This window comes from Rutidosis leptorrhynchoides, chromosome 11 (genome assembly GCF_046630445.1).
Source record: "Rutidosis leptorrhynchoides isolate AG116_Rl617_1_P2 chromosome 11, CSIRO_AGI_Rlap_v1, whole genome shotgun sequence".
NCBI classification, from domain to species: Eukaryota; Viridiplantae; Streptophyta; class Magnoliopsida; order Asterales; family Asteraceae; genus Rutidosis; species Rutidosis leptorrhynchoides.
The window spans coordinates 407002585-407022753 of record NC_092343.1 but is presented as its reverse complement, the minus strand read 5'-3'; the positions used below and the strand labels follow the sequence as shown (position 1 = coordinate 407022753).

Below are 20169 nucleotides of genomic sequence, written 5' to 3'. Positions count from 1 at the left end.
TATATAGGCCTCATGTGTATCTGAAAATTATCAATTCCATGTATGTTGTAATAATTTTTAAGCAAAAGTTTAGTTTTTACAGTTTTACCTTCCATTAAGGTTAGAAGGTCCAATCAAAGGCAAAACATTGTCATCACAAACAATAGACGCATATGAAGTAGAAGACCACACAAAGGCAAAATTGCACATGGCACACCTTAAAAGATGAAAAGAACTAAGGAATGGAGATGGAAACATGGGGTAGACAACAACAGTTATGCCAAATGCGTTAAGTGGTTAGAACATCCAATTATTAATTTCCACATATTTATTAATATTGCGATTGTACAACTTTTGTATATGAGTTTAACAAGATTGAAGGTACGCGCTACGCGGCTAGACATATATGATAGAAATTTGATAAATCTAACGATTTGAAAAGTTTAAAGCGCTTCAAAATTTACCCTCGCACGTTATAGGTATTCGTTAGAAGCAGTAAATATATGTGAAAATACTGACCATAAAGACAACAAACAGAATGCAACTAATTACACAGACATGCTGAAAGTACCTGACTCGCATATTCACTTAAAAGACTGCATTTCCTAATGGAAATTTGTAGAAATACACCAATACATAAATACCATAATTTACAGATCACATTGTTTAACCTAGGATCAGGAAGTTAACAGACAACGATAATCTACATCCTAAAGTAGCTAAGGATTACAAATAGAAGTACACAAACCAAGTTTCCAGCGAGCATACACATAATTAACGTTCGGGATAAAAAGTTTTGCAAAACAACACCAAGTAACCTGGTTTACAAACTTCCAGTCGTCAAACCAAAATAAATTGCTGATTGTGCCCGCTACCCCGCCTGCGATCAGGCCTGAAGTCTCCCACACTTTCTCTTTGCTCCAGTGTTACCTTTCTTGGAGTCTTCGGGGAATAAAGTTCGCTTAGATGTCTTCTTTGAACTCCCTTCTTCTGGTTCTCCTTTCTTTGTTTGCTCCTGCTTCTGTAACCGGACAGTTGGTGGAGTCGTGCTCGTTGTGCTGACTGTGGCAATTTCAGCTGTGCAGGAATAAGATCTATGATTGCAGGTTATAGGTTATAAAATAAAACTGAATATAGGCTGCGAAAGTGACAGCAGTAATGAAATCAAGGATAGAGTACAATGAAGAAAGACATAACTACGCAGAAGGCGAACCTGTTGGTAAGTTCTGGACTTCTGTGGAGGTGTCAAACGCATCAGCGGTTGGTACTTCGTTTGGGATTTCGTCAAGAAGTCTTGTGACAATGAATTCTGGGTGCAGTTTCCTTGATTGAGGGTTGTAGTGGAACTGGAATGTGTGCCTCTGCCCTTCTATGGCCCTTATGATTGGCGGTAGTTCATGAGGCTGATCATAACCTCTGTTTGTTATGAGGTCACTGCAAGTGCTTCCAACAATTACATCACCCGCGTCCGAGAAAAAGGTAAAGAACGCAGTAGTTGATGTGTCATTGACGATAGTTTTGAAACAGTAGCTGAAACACGTTAAAGAAAATAGTCATCTATTATGCAGTGAAGTAGGAAAAAATTATGGCTGCAAGGTGTTCTTACGTGGGTTTGTAGGTTGGTTTGGTACCGTGCACCCGGCATGTGTAATTATTGGGAGCTTCAATGTCCTCCATGACTTTCAACAAACATTCGCTGTAGCTTTTGTAATATCAGTCTCTGTTTCCACCCACTTGTTCAATGGTGGCTTCACAAGTGAAATCTACATTCTGGATAAAATTTTTTTACATATATTAATAGTTAATATTTAGAAATATTTAATGGTAGGCTAAAGAATTGGTAAAATATGTTATGCAGTATAGAGTATCGCACTTACCCTGTAGTTGTTCAAGTTGTGGGTCAGAAGTTCTTGCAGGGCAAATCTGTTGCTAAATCGTTCTATTGCCATGTCTGGTGATCTCTGTCAGTTGATGATAAATGGTGGGTTTGCCAAATAACGCGCCTGGTGGCTGCACCAATATTCAATGCAAATTAGCAGCCAGTGGTATTTTTAAAAAGCCATACGATGCTAGGTTAAAAGACAATGCTTACTCATCTATCGAGTCATTAAATTCTGGTATTGGTGGATTGAAATAACAATGTGTTGCCTGGGTACAACCAAGCTGGAGTTCCCCTTTTACAAAACAAAGTGAAAAACAGGCAACAAATGGTTATAAAGTTTTTTAATGGGCGCATAACAATTACATGTAGTAATTACAAAGACTGTGTTTTTAATTGTTAGATACCACGGTAAAGCTTAGACCGACACGAGCTGACTGCCAAAAAAACTGGTTTTTCCATAGCGTCGTATGCGTCCGAGTCAAAAGCAGTTGCGAGCTCGTTCCAGAGAGTTAGCTGAATTGTGTCACCACTGTACACAAATGCATGTCAAACTGTTAGTTAGAAATACATGCTAAAAAAAGGAAAAAAAATCCGTTGTTCGTTAGAAGTAATTCTTGCGGGTTACCCGTGTTGCGAAAAGCAAGTCAGTCTATTCCCGTTAACACATTCTATTTAATAAATGCTGTTGTGTTTGAAATTTTGCAAAGTATATAAAGAAAATCCCAAACAATGCATTTATTTATTTTATTTGGTAAATGATGGCTTACTCAAGATTTGTGAGGTCGATTGTTCTTCATATAAGCTGTTTGCGGTTAATGTCTCCGATGACCACTGGGTCTTCAAGGCGATCAATGCAGCCAATGTAGTCTGTTCACGCGCATTTCATATGAATGTATGTTTAAGAACTTAATTTTAAATCATAAGTTATTATGCAAAACATACCAGCGAGAACAGTGGTGCTCGGGACACGTGTACGCAGTTGATTATAAGCTACAAACTGGAAGTAATGATCAGGATAGTCTGCAAATGGAAGGTCTTCAAAATTTGTGTTGCGATCAAACGACAATGTCGTTGGGCCTGGTAATATTTTCTCCCACCGAGTTGTAGCATGAGTCAAGAAGTTTGTTATCACATACACCTTGTTCAAGTGCATAAGTTCGTCAAAATATTCCTTATCGCTGTATTGCATATTCACAAGCATAGGGTAGTTCTGCACCATGTAAAGAGCATCAAACAGACGGTATAAATAAAAGAGGAAAACAGGTTAATAGAGATGTAAGACGCGAATACCATTTCTTCGATAAGCATGCAACAGTAACCAGTTGGAGCCTGGTTGTGATAACTGTAATTCACCCATTTACGATAGATTCTCGCTGCAATTGTTCTGTCTCTATCACCCGGTATTAGTTGCCCAAGTACCGTTATTTGTACCATACTATCAAAAGGAAGGAAATAATTAGTACTAAATATAAATATATATTAACTATATACATAATTCAGCTGTGGCTGTGGTCTTCTTTAGCAGGTGGAACAGGCAGGTGGTGCTGCCTCGAAGTAGGTAATTGCGGACAAAAAATCTGTGTAGACAAAATATTTTTGGTTACGTTAGGCCCGTGGTCTTCGTGTTTTTTAATTAGCAGTTTCAAACCGCCTGGTGATGTAGCTCTCGACAGCGTAACATAGAGCTGCCCGTGACCGAATAGCGGTTTCGGTAGATAAACTCCAATTTGGTTAAGCGATTGACCCTGGCTTTTGTTTATAGTCATCGCGTATGAGATTTTTAACGGGAATTGTTGTCTCTTCAGAATGAACGGCAACGTTGGTTCCTTGTGGATAAGGCTCATTCTTGGGAAAAAGACCTTCTCACCGACGCGGGTGCCCGTAATAATTTCAGCTTCCACTGACTTGGCTAACATTTGCGTAATTATCATTCGGGTGCCATTACAAAGCCCACCTGCTATATTAATGTTGCGAAGCAGAATGACTGGTACACCCTTTTTTAAATGCAGCTCATGTGGTGGCAACCCAGGGTAGTTCAGCGTATTTAGATATTCTGCAGGGTAGAGTAACTCCGCCTCACACCGTCATTTCCATGTGGAGTTGCAGTGTCGTAGCTGCAGTAAGTTGTAACTGGACCATCAACCATATCGACGATTAAGCTGTTTATCGTATCGGCAGCGTCGTTCTTGGGACAGACAATTGGTTTTTGCTGCAGGTCGACTGCGGATGGATTTTGCAGCGATTCACGAGGATATATAAAAGAAATCAGATTTGCCAATCCATTTTCATCATCAGGAATACAGAATTGGTCGGGGATTTGTACCCAACGACTATTCAACGGGTCTTCTGTGTCAAGCACACCAATTTCACCATTTCCTACCCTCAACAACCACTTCAAAAATTCTGCGTTCTTCACCCTTATTGATGGTGTCAGCCCTGGCCTAAGTAGTCGCATGTTTTCTGCAAGTATGAAAACCTTGAATCGCTGCCACAAATGTGAAGTCGTAATACAAGCACCAACGATAGCTGATTTCCTTCCTTTTGTCTGAATAGGTAACATTTGTTTAAAGTCACCACCAAGTATCACAGACTTACCCCCAAAAAATTCTTCAGTGTTTCCTAAAATATCTCGAAGGCTCCTATCAAGAGCTTCCAAACAGCGCTTATCATTCATTGGCGCCTCATCCCATACAATAAGGTCCGTGTTCTGCAGTAATGTCGCCATCTGGGTATTTTTCTTGACATTGCACATCGATTCATTGGTTATGACCAACGGTAGTTTGAATCGAGAATGTGCGGTTCTTCCCGAAGGTAGAAGTAGAGATGCAATGCCAGATAATGCAACATCAAGAACTATCTTACCTCTAGATCTCAGCGCTATGATTATGGCTTTCCATAAGAACGTCTTCTTGGTGCCACCGTGCCCGTATACAAATACATGTTCAGTTTATTCATTCAACAAAGCGCTTGTTATAAGATCGTAAATTTGCTTTTGTTTCGAATTCATTTGACGTTCGAGTTCTAGGCGTTCGGCGTTTAAAACTGCACGATAATAGTTTCTCTCCTCCATGATAAGACAGTTTTCCAAATCTGCGAGCAGGTCAGCTGGCAGTGACGGTAATGCGAAATCGGAAATCGATTTCGAACACTGGTTCAAAAGGATCTCTACCTCATACAGGACAAAGTTATGTAGGTCATCGGCGTTTATATGCAAGTGGGACATATTTAAATTGGCAGCTGCACGAAGCGGTATATCATCACCCATTAGTTTCCAGTGATTTTCCCAAAGAGCAAGTGGGTTCGTAACAGTGCAATAAGACAAAATGTGCGCGAAAAGAGAACGTAACTGAGACGGCGTGGCAGATACGGATGCTTCTTCTAGTACCGCTGACCACTCTCTATCATCACCGAGTAACCCAGCCGCTTCACACGTAGACTGGTATGTATTATGAAGGACCTGGTTGACTGTTCTAATATCTTCAAAGCTCTTGCACCCCTTTCGATGGCACAAAAGCATCCTTAGAAAAAATGCTTCTCCATAGGCGGGATGTATATAAGATATCTTGCCAATTGATGGTTTCTTTAGGTTTGCCCTGCGCTGCCAACGTTTTTTTGACTGGTACCAAACAAATTCAGACGGGAAATCCAAATATGTAAGGTGGCTGCCGTTAACTGAAGATGCATTATAATTAAGCCACTCAGTGAGAGTGGTTTTTTTGGCTTCGCTGTTTTCAACAATAGCACGTAGGGGTTGCTTGCCCGGAAACTTTACCAGCTGCATATTTTCATCTTGAACAGCCAGAATCTGGACAGCAGGTTCTCGATGATGAATCGGGAAGTTAAAAATCCGCCAATAGGCTTCGTGAGGACAGATGAACCGAGCATCTATAAAGTTTTTAATTTCATCAACCGGTTGCGTCTGCTGCTGTGATTGGCGACTGTCACTGCCTATGGGTTTTGCTATACGAACAGCCACACGATCGGTACCTTTTGAAATATACTTGAACAGGTATTTAATGAGACTCGTCGTACCACAACATTCAACGTTTATGTGAGCCTGAAAAGTCATACATAGTAGTCTATTGTAAGGAACAACGTATCTGTTATCGAGGTGGACACCGGCACGCGTTGTATATATACCGGCATTACGCCTGTGGTAGTGAGCACGACCGTTGTCATCAAAGTACATCTTGTCAATGTATTTCTTTGGGAACTTTTTTGAACATGAAAAATTTTGCGTGCATGGTGCCGCTTATTGGCAAGGCCACATGGGCCATGCATCATAGTTGCAGATATGACTGCGTAACCGGGCAAATCAATTCTGGGGTCAGGCAGTTCTGCACTTATGTACTCGTCTAAATTGTCCCTGATAGCTGCAGAAACTGAGGAGTGAACCCAAACCAAAGTGTGGCAATGTGGCAGCCATCTTTTCCGAAATTCAATCGTATACAAAACTGCAAGACGCAAAGAGAATAGTGTTAGTGAATTGGCAACAACAAAACATGTAATATTCATGAAGTAAAGAGGAAATTGCAATTCTGGGTGTGCAATAGTACCTCCGCGAACATGGCCAAGAGGCCGCTCGTCCTTTAAAAAGTATATAAACTCATTGACCTTCATGTGGAACACACGAGCGACTATATCGGCTCGGTCTGAAGGCGATAGGCGAGGAAAAGGCTTCAGGTACCGAGCAATTTCAGGTCACTTTGCATTACATGTGAAAGTTACAAAAATTTGCGGGTTTTCAAAAACGCGGGAAATTGCCAGAGCATCGAGATAATGACTGTACATATAACGTGGTCCACCAGTGAACGAAGCAGGAAGAATCGTCATGCTACCGACATCAGAACCAGTTTTATCACCTCTTTCGATAGCGTCATACAACCCTGAAAGGTACTCAGCCCGTATATCGTTCTGCTTGTTTCTAATGTAGTCCATACGGTCGAGCTCGATGCTGCAATATGCCGTCACCACATACTGCTGAAATAGACGACCCAGCCTCAAAATCAGATTGTAACTCTGAAGCCTATCATGAATCTGGTAGCTGTAAAACATGTTCATCGACATTTTTCTAACACGGGCACCCTGCGAACCTGAGGCTGCGCGCAGCTTCAGATCCGGGTGAAAACCAGGTTCACCGAAAAAGAACATCAGCGGGAATTGAAGTGACATATATAACGGATGCAGCTTATTAACTCGCCTGGGAAGCTGAGACCGAGGCTCGATTATCACGTCGTAATCAGAAATAGATTGTGGGCCAAAGTCAAAAACAATAGCGCCTATTGCATCCGAAGTAGGCAGTGCGTGTTGGCTTGACCCGCTCAAACTATACAAGCAAACCTTGAAAGTATGTACCTCGCTGCCAGCACACTTATCCCTCGCGGTGCGAAACAACTTGACTAGTGCATTATTTGAATCAAGTAACTTCACTAACTGAGTAACAACCACCTCAGAAAGCCGCCCTGAATCACGGCCCCCAAAATGGCCCATTCGGTTTTTAACTTCGTGATCCGTATCATAAATGTAAAGCTGCAGAAACCTGGGGGGCTCCCCTGTTCAGGACACAAACTACCGAGCCAATGATAAATCTGGCCAGAGATCTTGTAAACGTAAGGAGAACGGCCATTGTTAACAGTTTCATCAATACGAGCGCCAAAGGACGTCATGCTGAACATATAGTTGTAGGTACGAACATTATCAACGAAAGCAGGAACTTCTAACAAACGCTTAAATTCTGCAGGAGGATCTTCATAGCGTGGTAAATAGACGCGGCCATTTTCACAGCAGCGATGATAATGAAGGTGTTTGTCTCTGAAATATGACTTAACATGTTCAGCGCGCCAGAACAAAGCCCCGCACTGCATACAAACGGACGTGCAGTCCCCTGAATCACGGTATAAAGGAGATACGTCTGCACGAATACAAGGCAATTGTCAAAGAGTATATATAATAATATATAAACACACATGAAAACAGGCAAATAACTCGCACACTCAACAACGATAACCACCATTAAAATTAACTGTTTTCTAGAACTGGCCAAGTGCAGGTAATCCACTCAGAGAACATGGATTTTTCAGGCTAGTAAATATCTAAAGATTCTAATTCTAGTGCCTCTTGCACTCAACAACCACAACAAAAAAACAAATACACATTGCAGCCTCAAATTGGTAGTTTACAAAAGAAAAAAAACAAAGTTGACAAAATTAATAACTCGCACAATCAACAACGATAACCGCCATTAAAATTAACTGTTTTCTAGAACTGGCCAAGTGCAGGTAATCCAATCAGAGCACATGGAATTTTCAGGCTAGTAAATATCTAAAGATTCGAATTCTAGTGCCTCTTGCACTCAACAACCACAACAAAAAAACAAATACACATTGCAGCCTCAAATTGGTAGTTTATAAAAGAAAAAAACCAAATTTGACACAATTAAATGAAACACAAAAACAACAAACAAATAACACAAAACAAGAGGCATAGGGAATTTTCAGGCTAGTAAATGTCTGAAGATTCCAATTCTAGTGGCTCTTGCACTCAACAACCATACACATATAAAAGACAACATGCATATATGAAAGACAATATACATATATGAAAAGCAAAAACAAACAAAAGACAACATAATCCACAGATAGTGAAAGTTACAGTAGAACAGCATAGAAACAAAAGACAACATAAGCCAAAGATAGTGCAACTTACACTAAAACAGCATACATATAGTTAGAAACTTGATTTACCTGACCCATCAAAAGGTGCAGAGATAGTATATATGGGTGTCAACTGAGCATGAAGGGAAAAGCTAACAGAAACTGCACAAACAGATATCTGTTAAAACTTCTAAAAAACAATTTTAGTGACAACAAATTAGAATAAAAAACAATATCATACCATGAGAAGAAGCCGAAGCACTGGCATGTGCCTTACGTAGAGAAGCCCTTTTCTTAGACTGTTTATCGGAAACAACTTCTAGGTCTGAAGGTCCAACACTTTCTAACACAGCACCACCAACTACATTCGAATTGGTTGAGTTTTTTTTTCCTTTCTCAAGAACTCCTCATAACGGAAATTACCAAACAATGAAAAGCCAAAAAATTAACAGGGCTGGGAATGGTGAACAGCCTGAACAACGTAAGAACGATGCGAAAACCACAGCCAACAATAGCAAGCAAACAACATAAATTAAATAGATTAACAACAGAACAACGAACCTGTAATTTCTGTAGCCGATCGATTTTCTGTAAGAAAGGAAACGAATTGGTCTGGAGCAAGTATGAAGAGTTAATTAATGGGAAATCGAAAAGCTATAAAGCAAGAGGGTAAGGGAGGAAGGAGCAGGGTGAGGCTAAAGGTGAGGGAGAAGGGAGCAGGTCAAGGTGGGAGGTGAGGGACGAACAGAGGAAGAGGAGAGGCTGAGCAGTAGTTGGTCGCGTACTGTTTCTGCCTTTTGTGACTCAACTGGCTTGCACTCAACAGTAATTTAAAATAAAAAAAATAAAAAAAAAGTAATTTAAATAAAAAAACGTGAAAAAAAACTCCAACAGCGTGAGCAGTAAATTTATGTGAGGGGAGCTGCCACGTGGACCAATCAGGTTGCGAGAATTACTTCCCCTAATAGAAGATGGGTAATTGTATGAATGAACACAATAACTTGTAACCCCCACGGGTTTTTCCATATACCCAGATGAAGCCTTTTTAACCCTATCAAACCCAGCCATTATATACTTGATAGGGTTCGGATCGGGTCGGGTTGCATATTTTGACACCCCTGCATATCATCATACCTTAAAACTTTTATGTGAAGATTCACCTTACCAAAACCAGGATGAATTGTATCATCATCATCATCTTCAAGTTCATCATCATCGATTATGTGGATAATTTCTCTTGATCCCTGAGTTCAATCCAATAACATGCCCTTCAAATCAACATAACAATTCACACGATAGTAGAAAACATAGCATTATGGAAAACAAAGTAATTTACTAACCTGGAAGATAGATTTTATAAGCGCTTCGTCCTCCTCTTCAAGCTTATATTTTACTAAACCTTAAACATATGATTATTTGTTGGTGGATTAACTACCATCAATTGATTTACAACTATAACAATTGGAATAATAGTTATTAACACAATTGAAACCCAAATAAAGAATTAGGGTTGTAATACCTTGACAACATCTTCGTCGGCGATGGATATTGAACAGCAGATCATCATCTGGTAAAAATCACGGATTTTGTTTAATCATCAGATCATCATCATCTCGTAAAAATCAAGGATTTCTTCATCGATTTTGTGTCGTGAAACTATAAAAGGATACAGATCGATTGTTAAAGATCGATTGAGTGTTGCAATCGACTGGATTGTGATGATTTTTACAGAATAATCGTGACCGTTTTCCAAAAGATTGTAATTCGGTTGCCCTTATTGCTGAGAATGATTGAACGGATTGTTTGAGGGAGAAGTCGTAAGCGGTTTTTAGGTTTAATTTGTATTGATTGGTTTGATTGTAGATTGATGAACTCCAAAAATCAAAAACGTTAAACGGATTCAACTGTAAATCGCTGGTATAAATCGTCTGGATTGAAGGAATGTATACATCGTTTGAAAAGGACACGTGTCAAGCAGTGAGAAATTGTTGAGAATAGGCTGTAGGGTATTTTGTAGAGTGATGTATTTGCCATATAATATAATAGGTTATAGAAGATAGATAGATAGGAGAATTTTATGTTACAAAATTTAAAATAATTCTGTTAATTTTATGAAAAATCCATTCAAAGAAAAGACAAAACGTAATCTGTAGTATTTATAGTTCGGGGGTGGGTTAGATTTTGTCACACCCCAAAATTTATGAGATATTAAATTATTATTATTGTTATCTATTAAACTTGAATTGGTTAGGAAAAGGACCTTTGTTGCAAGAAAATGGACCTTTATGCTCGAACGAAATCGAATTGGTGGACCATTGTTTAACAAAATGTTTCAAGGTATTAGAGTTATGGGGGTTATTTTTAAAATGGTGGAACATCTTCAACATTAACTCTATATCGATGGAGCAAGCTCTCTACAACTCATCCTTTCTTCAAAATCCCTCATTGATGGGAAAAAGTATATGGCAAAGTGTGAAATGGGTTTGTTGCTACTTCATTTGAAAAGCCCGAAACAAAGCTGTCTTCAAGAATGTTCCATGGAATACGGCTTCTACTTTCACCAATATTCAATCGAAAAGTTTCGGATGGATCTCTAAACGCTTAAAAAAGGTTTCGTTGGATTGGCACCAATGGCTTATAAACCCGCGGTTCTGCATTTCATCGTCACAATTTAGATCCGGAATTGGCTAATTCTTTCTTAGTGATATTCGTGTTCCTCGTTTTGTTTTGTATTTAGTTCCTTTAGCGGGTTTTTTTCTTTATTCTCATAGGTTTTCGAGGTTTCTTTGGGCTCCTCTGTTATCCGATGTATTTTGTTCGTTTTGTATCAATATAATGCTTGTTTTTTTTTAAAAAAAAATCGTGTTAAAGATACCTTTTTTGTAAGAAAAACCTAGGTTGGTAAGGTTACTTGCAAAGGTAAGAAGAATTGCGAGTGGCATGGTATCACCAGGGCCGGACCTAGGGTATGGCAGGGAGTGCGGCCGCACTGGGCAACAACCAACAACAACAAGGGGCATCAAGTTTTCCATGTCGAATCTGAATTTTTGTAGTTGAAAAAAATGATTTTAAGTGATTAAATCTAGTTATATGAACGTTATGAACTCACCCTAGTGGTCCAGTGATTCACCCCTTTGCATTTGTGCATTGGGATGGGGGTGGGGAGGTCTCAATTTCGAGTCTTCCCTTAAAAATATCCGTGAGATTTATTTCCTGAAAGCCAGATCGCCCCCGGGGAAGGATTTATCGACCCGTATTCAGGACCCAGGTCCCAACCGCCTGCCCCTCGAGATGGTTTAAGGTTCGGATCCCTGTAATGCAGTTCGGGCTTCCTGCCCGAAAGCGCGTGCGTGCGTGGCAAATGAGAGTATTCGATGCCAACAACTTTCCTTTAAAAAAAATGTAAGGTTAGATTTTTAATTTCAATTTACATAAGTTTTTGGAAGTTTTAAAAGTTATGGTTGTTTGAGGTAATATTTAGTTGCAGGTTATGCTATGAAGAAGACGATGTGTGAGTATTTTTAATTAATTACCCTTTTATATTATAGGAGTAGTATAGTGTAGGTCCTTAAATTTTGATACTTAAAACAATATAGGCCCCTCTAGTTACTGTACAAAGATGCCCCTATAGATAGTGTACCTCGTAATATACAACTCAGATGAGTGCCGTATTCCACGAGGTGGTTTTTGCCGCTGAATTCTTGCGGTTGTCGGCAGAAGCTGGTTTCTGGGGTCCACGGATTTGTAAACCCTTCGAAAATTCGGTGAGAATGACTTGGCTTCTATTGGTTTGACTGCGCTTTTGGTACTGTTTGGTGGTCGTTTCATTGGTGTGTTCATATTTTTCCCGTAGCCGAGTCTGTTTAGGTGGACTCGGTGTTGTTGCCGGCGTGTGTCGATCTAGTTGACTTCGGAAAATAGGCCTCGGGTTTGGTGCTGCTGGAGTACCCGGCATTCATATTTGTGTGCGATTGTTGAGTAGTAGTGCTTGCGGGGTTGAATACGAGCTCGGTTTTATGGTATATTTAGATTTAGGTTTGGTGGTTATACGCTGTGTTGTCTTTTCATTTTCATTATGCTCGTTATCTTTCAATCATTGTAATCGTCCTGGGTGTAGGACGACAAGAGCGAGCTTTTTCAATTTCAATCATTGTCATTTGTATGTTCCACCGGATCTTTACGATCTTATATATATATATATATATATATATATATATATATATATATATATATATATATATATATAATATATATATTAATATTTTTTTCGAAAAAAAATTACTCCGTTCAATTTATAGGGTATTGATTTGATTTAAAGATTTAAAGTTATACTAGTGAAATGACCCGTGAAATTACGGGTTTGTTTAAATGAAACAGTTTAATGATATGTTTATGTATTAAGTGAATGTAAAAGTTGAAGTCATTTAGTTTAACAACCCATGGAACCACAGATTTTGACCAAGAAACTTGTCGTTGTTTTTACAAATATATAGAGACATGTATTTTCGCATACATATGTAACGTAATTAATCTCGTAAAGAGAATCCATTTTTGAATATTAATAATTAAAAAATTATAATTAAAATTATAATTAAAATCATAATAATGAAAATAAATAATAATAATAAAGTTTGCTTAAAAATTGAGTATTTATATTTTTAATAATAAACATAAGAAATAACAAATGTCTCTTGAAATTTTTTTAAAAATTAAAATATAATTATTATATGAAGGTTGTACAATATTGTGATGACCCGGATTTTTCCGACTACTTGATTATACTATTTACATAATTTAATATTTCCGACTTGATAAACAATGAATTTTAATAAGTCTTGAACCTCCGAAAAGAGTTTTATATAAGCATTTGACTACCCTTTTATTCCTACGATTCACGAACGTCATAACTTGTATTAAGTATATATATATATATTTAACTTGAAAATATGATAATTAAATATCTCATTAAGTATATTAACAAGGTATTATATATACCTTTTCATACTATTAATTTAAAGAGTTTTCGGACAATATATATGTTACTTTTTAAACGACGTAATTAACTTATGTTAAAATGTATTTACATACAATATATTATGAGTATAAATACATCCTTAAAAGTATTGAATACACTTAATAATATACAAATAAGGAATAGCTATATTCATATTTTCCGTTCATTTTTCTCAAGAATTCTACTCGTATTTATACGGTATTTATACGGTATTTATACAGTATTTATATGGTATTTATACGCGTATTATACGCAGCTTCTAGAAGTATTTACTATTGGTATATACCAATAATTACGTATTTATACGGTATTTATATGCGTATTATACGCAGCTTCTAGAAGTATTTACTATTGGTATATACGAATAGTAATCTTCAATTATTGATGTATTATGTCATGCATGACCTAATGGTTTTTAACTTATCTTAGATATTTTTCACTAAAAACCAAATTTACGAGCCTATAAATAAGCACCATTTCTAACTCATTTTTACACATTCATTTTCCAATTTTTACTTCCAATTTTCACACACACTTGCAAGAACTCTCTCAAGTTTTGTTCTACTACTTCTTTCTAGCAATTTTACATTCTAAACTTGAGGTAAAAACTCTACTTCAACTCTTGTTCAATACATATGTTTATAGCTATCTATATAAGAGTTTATAAACTAGAACATAGTTTAGTTGATTCTAAACTTGTTTGAAAAACTAATCTAATCTTTCTAACTTAACTCTAATAACACTTATTTACATGTATTATGATGTTATATTAAGTTAATATAAGAACTTATAACTTGTACATATGAAGAACACCTTGAAACTTAACATATATCGTTTAATCTCTATTCGGTAAAAAGCGGGCTGTTTTGGGTTGAGAATTAAAAACCTATCTTAGACTTTGAGTTCGAGGCTAAGACTTTGGAAATATGTTAATATATGTAAATAAGACTTCCAGTAATTTTTTCATGATTTTAGACAAAGTGGAAGTATTTTATCAAAAATCATATATCGGGTGGATGCCGGGATTCTTTCAAATCTGACCACCGGCACAAAAAGAGGGTAAAACTATAAAAATTACTACTTGGGCTGAACTTTTCGAATTGGTTTTGAAAAATTAACTTCTTAAGGAATCCATAGCAATTTGATTCACTTTAAACGGAGTTGTAACGAATATTTGGCGAGCAAAACAAAATCTGCTAAAATTAACTTTATATGGACGAAATTTATCTTATAAAAACTATATTAACCATATCCTTGCTAACTTTTCCTATATCCTATATATATATTTGGACATGTTATCATTAGTATAACAAAATATTATAATCTTGGTTAATTCCGAGATTGTATATATATATAATAATCTTGGTACGTTCCATGACAATACGTATACAATACGTTCGGATAAATCGAAAGACACCATGTACACAATACGTCTGGGTTAATTCTAAGACAATACGCGTACCATGGGTCATGATTGAGTCTATAACAATACGTATACAATATGCCGTGGGGTAATTCTAATATTATATATATACATACCGATTATTGGACTATTGGACTGTTGGACTATTGGACTATTGGACTATTGGACTATATTTGGACTACTAACAAAGGACTACTAACATGAAAATGTTAAAAATTAATATATAAGTATTCTATGAACTTGCTTTATTTTATTCATATGTCGTATTATTATCTGAATCATTATTATTGTTATAGGTTCGTGAATCCAAGGACGACGGCCATATTTTCAATAAGTTGAAAACTTATTATTAATATACTTCTACTACCGTGAGTATATAGTCCCATTTTTAAACTCTAAAAACATTTTGGGATGAGAATACATGCATTTTATGTTTTACGCTATGGACACAAGTACTTAAAATTTATTCTACGTTGAGTTGTACCACCTTGCATATCTTCCCTAATAGCTTGGTAACTAATATTTACATGTTGTAAGAACATGTAAGCGCGAATCCTATTGATAGATCTATCGGGTTTGACAACCCCAACCGGGCTAGTCGCTCTAGTATCGTAAACGGTTGCATAGTACTTCGTTTTTACTACACTTGGTACAGTGTAGGGAGATTTCATAATAAAGGGAATATGCCACATTATTGGTTAAGTATGGTTACCGAAGCGCTCAACAACTTATAGAATATCTTTATTGAAATGTTTATAACTATGAAATCTTGTGGTCTATATTTATATCGATGCTAGCTTTAAACCTATATATCTCACCAACCTTTGTGTTGACTGTTTAAGCATGTTTATTCTCAGGTCCTTAAGAAAGTCTTCCGCTGTTGCATTATCTGAGCAAGCTGTGCATGGAGTCTCATGCTTTTGTTTAAATGAAGTGTTGCATTCAATTAAACCTTTGCCATGTAATATATTTGACTATTATGGCACGTGTGTAGTATTTGTAAACCGATGTAATATGGGGATTATTCCTTAAATAATCGCCCACTTGTTTAAAACATGCATTATGTATAATAATGGTGTGTTTTTATGAAACGAATGCAATATTTTCTAAAAACGTATCATATAGAGGTCAAATACCTCGCTATGGGACCAATGAATAACGTACTGCGTTTATAGTAATATGGACGGGTCGTTTCAAATATGCTTTAAAATTTATACATGTGTTCATTAGGTGTTTTGTAGAAGATTGTACAATTTGTTTTAAAGTTAGTACATATGTTCATGTAGGTGTTTTATAATAAGATTGTACATAATGCTTCAAATATTGTACATATGGTCATGTGATGTTTTACCATAAGGTTGTACATAATCTTTCAAATATTGTACATATGGTAATTAGGGTGTTTTATCATTATATTATACAATTACTATGTTAACATTTTTATTAAATACAATTAATTATTTTAATAACATCATCATGGTGGGCTTAGAATTTTTCTTTTCATTTTTGAATTTTTTTTAAACTTGGATAATCCTTATTTATGACATCATCATTTTAGAAATTTAATAAAAGTATAAATTTAAAGATATATATATACGTAGTACTTAATATACTTGTTTTTCCGGGAAAAAAATTAATACTTGTATACAGAATATACAAGATGCCTACTCCAATTAAATTCTCATTTATACACCCTATATTATTATTATTATTATTATTATTATTATTATTATTATTATTATTATTAAATACTATTATTATTATTTTTTATTATTATTATTATTATTATTATTATTATTATTATTATTATTATTATTATTATTATTATTATTATTATTATTATTATTATTATTATTATTATTATTATTATTCACTTAAAACTAATAACTTTCACAAAACTTAGATCCTTCACCAAAAATGAAAGAACCCTTCAAAAATACAAGAAACAAATATGACCGGACCGTCTCACACCTAAAAAAACAAATCACAGCTAAATAAACTAACCAGCAAAACAAAATTATTTTAGGAACGAGTCGAAACACAAAAGGCCAAACCAACTAAAACGGGTAGCAAACAAAAACATGACCAAGCAAGTATACTATGAACATGAAACAAGTAGCCTAATTAGATTTTAAATTCAAAAAAGTAGTTGGTTGACTTCATACAAAAATTCATGGGGCATACTTTTCTTATCTCGCACCGAGCATCAATAAGATCAGGACCGGCAGGAAGATTGTAGATGCAAATAAGGTCATTAAACTAGTTCAAATTATTACTTTATATACTATTTACCTCTCTATTAAACGACATCTTAGTATCTCTCACAAAACCATGTAATCATATACTATCTCTCACAAGTACACTAACCATATACTAAGTACTATATTATTATTGTTTTATTATTTATAATTAATTATAATTATTTAATATTCTAGTAAAATTTTAAGATATTTTTTTAATTAAATATATTATTTTATTAGCTTCTTCGACTAGAGATTATGCTAACTATTTATGACAATTAATTTGATATATCTTTTAAAGGAATACTAATAATAAAAATAGGACAAAATATATATAGGTATTGAACGATCGTCGATATGCGTATTATTTTTATAAACTATTGAAATTGTGTTTAAAGTATAAATTGAAATCATTTTCCACAACAACGCACGGGCACAATTCAACTTGTCTCAAAATGCAAGTGATATGATATGGGTGATGATCTGTACACAACTAATTTTTAGCCATACACAACCAAACATGCTTAACATTGTGGTATTGTACAACATCATAAACCATATCTGGTTGTGTATGGCTAAAATTTAATTGTGTACGGATCACTCCCCTAAGATATAAATAACAAGCCTAACAGCTTCAACATCAATATCTCCAAGCAGGAAGAATATGGAACCAAGACAACCGCAAAAAGAATGTTATTTCCAGAAAATAAAGACAGATCCCAAGAAAAAAGTAAAGAAATATCCGTAAAACATTCTCTGTATATGTAACAAAATAAACACGACAATTGTCGTAGCCATTTTGTTTATGTAAATAATTAATGTTGCGCAATAAACAAACACTAATGATATTAAATAATATTAGACTAAGACCCCCAACTAAACAACAACAAAACCACAACAACCCAAATGCACCGCAGCAATGCGTGGTGCATTCCGTTACTTGTTCTATACAAATCGAAGAAACAATTCAAAATATATGAAGAGTAAGTGTTTATTATCATTCCTCTCCCGTACTCACACAACTAACATTCTCACTAACTAATGTAGAAAACACATCTCTAAACATTATGAATCATAATAAACAGATCCCTTCTTAAAAAACCTTATTCTCTATGCATTCACGGGTCGGGTTTTACCCGCGAAGGGTAGTATATACCCGCGACCCGCCCGCGACCTTCGGCGGGTTTAAATTTTTACCCGTACCCATGTCGCGGGTAAGATTTAATGATTTTACCCACCCATCGCAGATCAGGTACCCGCGGGTCACGAGTTTTTTCTCGCCCATTGCCATCCCTATGCCTTAGTACTCACATCTCTACCCCTTCTTCTTGATCATCCTTATCCTCCATTTTAATATCAAATCTATCCCCAAACCTAACTTTCATAAAAAAAAATTAAAAAAAACTACGCTATATATTTTTTTATTACCCCTATACTAAAACACAAAACTAGTGAGCAGTAACTACCTTCATGCTTAAATCACTTGTACCTTCCGCTTAGCAGTAACTACCTTCATGCTTAAATCATTTGTACCTTCAGCTTACACACACGTACCAACAACAACGCACTACACATGGTCTCTGGATCCTTCCATTCTTAATCTACTCTCTTCATCCTCATCTTCATCTTCATCCTCACTCATTCCCTCTAATCTACCGACGGTGACTACTTCCTCCATTGTCAATAGTAAACACTATGCCTTACTACTCACATCTCTACCTCTTCTTCTTGATCTTCCTTATCCTCCATTCTCATATCATATCTATCCCCAAACCTAACTTTCTTAAAAAAAATAAAAAAATACGCTCTATATTTTTTTATTACCCTATGCTAAAACACAAAACTAGTTAGCAGTAACTACCTTCATGCTTAAATCATTTGTACCTTCCGCTTACACACGTACCAACAACAATGCACTACACATGGTCTCTGGATCCTTTCATTCTTAACCTACTCTCTTCATCTTCATCTTCATCTTCATCTTCACCGATTAAGGATCGCCTGAAACTGGAAACAACAGATGCTTATATGTGATTTCATTTGATGACGGTATCTTGCAAGCAAAGCTTTTAAATATTGTTTTCGTTAGAATTCATACTTAAGTTTTCCCCCTAATTTTTTTAATCAGCTTCTGTCTTTTGCTGATTGTGGCATGCATTTGTTATTGTTTATGTGAAAAAGTTGATCTGAATTTGTGCTAACTGTCATCACTTTGGCTTTGTAGATCGTCTCACTTTAACAGCTTTATGTTGAATGGCTTAAAAAAGGCAATACAATTAGTTTGATGAGCTATCAGTTTAGCTGATATCGTATAGTAGGGATGTCATCGGGTCGGGTTTGGTCGGGTATAGGCAATACCAAACCCAAACTTGATTAAGAAACTCACTCCCAAACCTGGTACCATACCCGGCGGGTAACCATTAACTAATTAACCGTCGGGTAACGGATTTCCCCACGGATAATCGGGTAACCATTTAATTCAAATCAAATTAAATTAAATGTTAAAGAATTTACAAACTACATTACTAACTGAGATTAAAATGCCAAAGAATTAAATGTTAAAGAATCTTGATGTGCAGCTTGTTCATAGTAGCATCCAAGGATTAATCTCAGTTACATGTCTGTACTCGGATGTAATGTATGCATGTTTTTCTTGCCCATTTTGGTGAACCTTATGAAGTGGGCTAGTAGGATATAAGCCCAGGTTGGTGAACCTTATGAAGGGTTAACGGAGTTTAAAGTCCCAAAATTTGATAATCAGGCCACCGGAGCTAGTGTTCCGGCAACGAACTCTTCGCCGGTGGAAGACCTTGAGTCGGGGTGCCTTGGGGTCAACGAGATTTTCGGGGAATCAGAAGAATGTGTGGCAGAAACAAACCCTACCCCTAGTCCTCACGCAAAGATAACGGCTAACCCTAGTCCCAATATGGGGAACAATGATTACACGCGTGATATGGGGAACAATGATTACACGCGTG

At 36.3% G+C, this 20169-nt stretch overlaps 4 protein-coding genes and 1 long non-coding RNA gene across 7 annotated transcripts; all 5 read right to left on the bottom strand.

The window, feature by feature from the left end:
- Positions 1-559: 559 nt before the first annotated feature.
- Positions 560-4400, bottom strand: LOC139876462 (uncharacterized). 3 transcript variants are annotated; one of them, XR_011768099.1, is made up of 9 exons: positions 3152-4400; positions 2804-3071; positions 2629-2728; positions 2266-2390; positions 2072-2153; positions 1857-1989; positions 1586-1749; positions 1193-1509; positions 560-1056 (listed from the first exon to the last, which is right to left on the bottom strand). XR_011768099.1 is itself a non-coding variant. In XM_071863779.1 (9 exons), exons 7-9 carry the CDS (start codon positions 1654-1656, stop codon positions 866-868), a joined length of 579 nt encoding a protein of 192 aa, XP_071719880.1. In that variant the 5' UTR covers positions 1657-1749; positions 1857-1989; positions 2072-2153; positions 2266-2390; positions 2629-2728; positions 2804-3071; positions 3152-4400; the 3' UTR covers positions 574-865. The 3 variants fall into 3 exon arrangements, 2 of the variants coding, with proteins under 2 accessions (XP_071719880.1, XP_071719881.1); XM_071863779.1 differs by having other exon boundaries at positions 574-1056; XM_071863780.1 differs by lacking the exons at positions 560-1056; positions 1193-1509; positions 1586-1749; positions 1857-1989; positions 2072-2153 and having other exon boundaries at positions 2250-2390.
- LOC139876187 (uncharacterized) lies at positions 3358-3777 on the bottom strand. The gene has a single exon (XM_071863482.1). The coding sequence runs from the start codon at positions 3775-3777 to the stop codon at positions 3358-3360; it is 420 nt and encodes a 139-aa protein (XP_071719583.1).
- Positions 3906-4586, bottom strand: LOC139876186 (uncharacterized). Its single transcript, XM_071863481.1, has one exon. The coding sequence runs from the start codon at positions 4584-4586 to the stop codon at positions 3906-3908; it is 681 nt and encodes a 226-aa protein (XP_071719582.1).
- Positions 4587-4808: 222 nt separating this feature from the next.
- Positions 4809-6050, bottom strand: LOC139876185 (uncharacterized). The gene has a single exon (XM_071863480.1). It carries the CDS (start codon positions 6048-6050, stop codon positions 4809-4811), a length of 1242 nt encoding a protein of 413 aa, XP_071719581.1.
- Positions 6051-7742: 1692 nt separating this feature from the next.
- LOC139876463 (uncharacterized) lies at positions 7743-8812 on the bottom strand. Its single transcript, XR_011768100.1, has 3 exons — positions 8756-8812; positions 8605-8676; positions 7743-7772 (listed from the first exon to the last, which is right to left on the bottom strand). It is a non-coding gene; the product is annotated as an uncharacterized lncRNA (long non-coding RNA).
- Positions 8813-20169: the final 11357 nt, after the last annotated feature.

Bases quoted from the DNA above. Each gene is read 5' to 3' on its own strand.
- LOC139876462 (XM_071863779.1), bottom strand. From the start codon at position 1,656: ATGGAGGACATTGAAGCTCCCAATAATTACACATGCCGGGTGCACGGT. The intron at 1,510-1,585 runs GTAAGAACACCT...AACGTGTTTCAG, and splicing joins AAACCAACCTACAAACCCAC to CTACTGTTTCAAAACTATCG. The intron at 1,057-1,192 runs GTTCGCCTTCTG...ATTCCTGCACAG, and splicing joins AGTCCAGAACTTACCAACAG to CTGAAATTGCCACAGTCAGC.
- LOC139876187 (XM_071863482.1), bottom strand. From the start codon at position 3,777: ATGTTAGCCAAGTCAGTGGAAGCTGAAATTATTACGGGCACCCGCGTC.
- LOC139876186 (XM_071863481.1), bottom strand. From the start codon at position 4,586: ATGGCGACATTACTGCAGAACACGGACCTTATTGTATGGGATGAGGCG.
- LOC139876185 (XM_071863480.1), bottom strand. From the start codon at position 6,050: ATGTACTTTGATGACAACGGTCGTGCTCACTACCACAGGCGTAATGCC.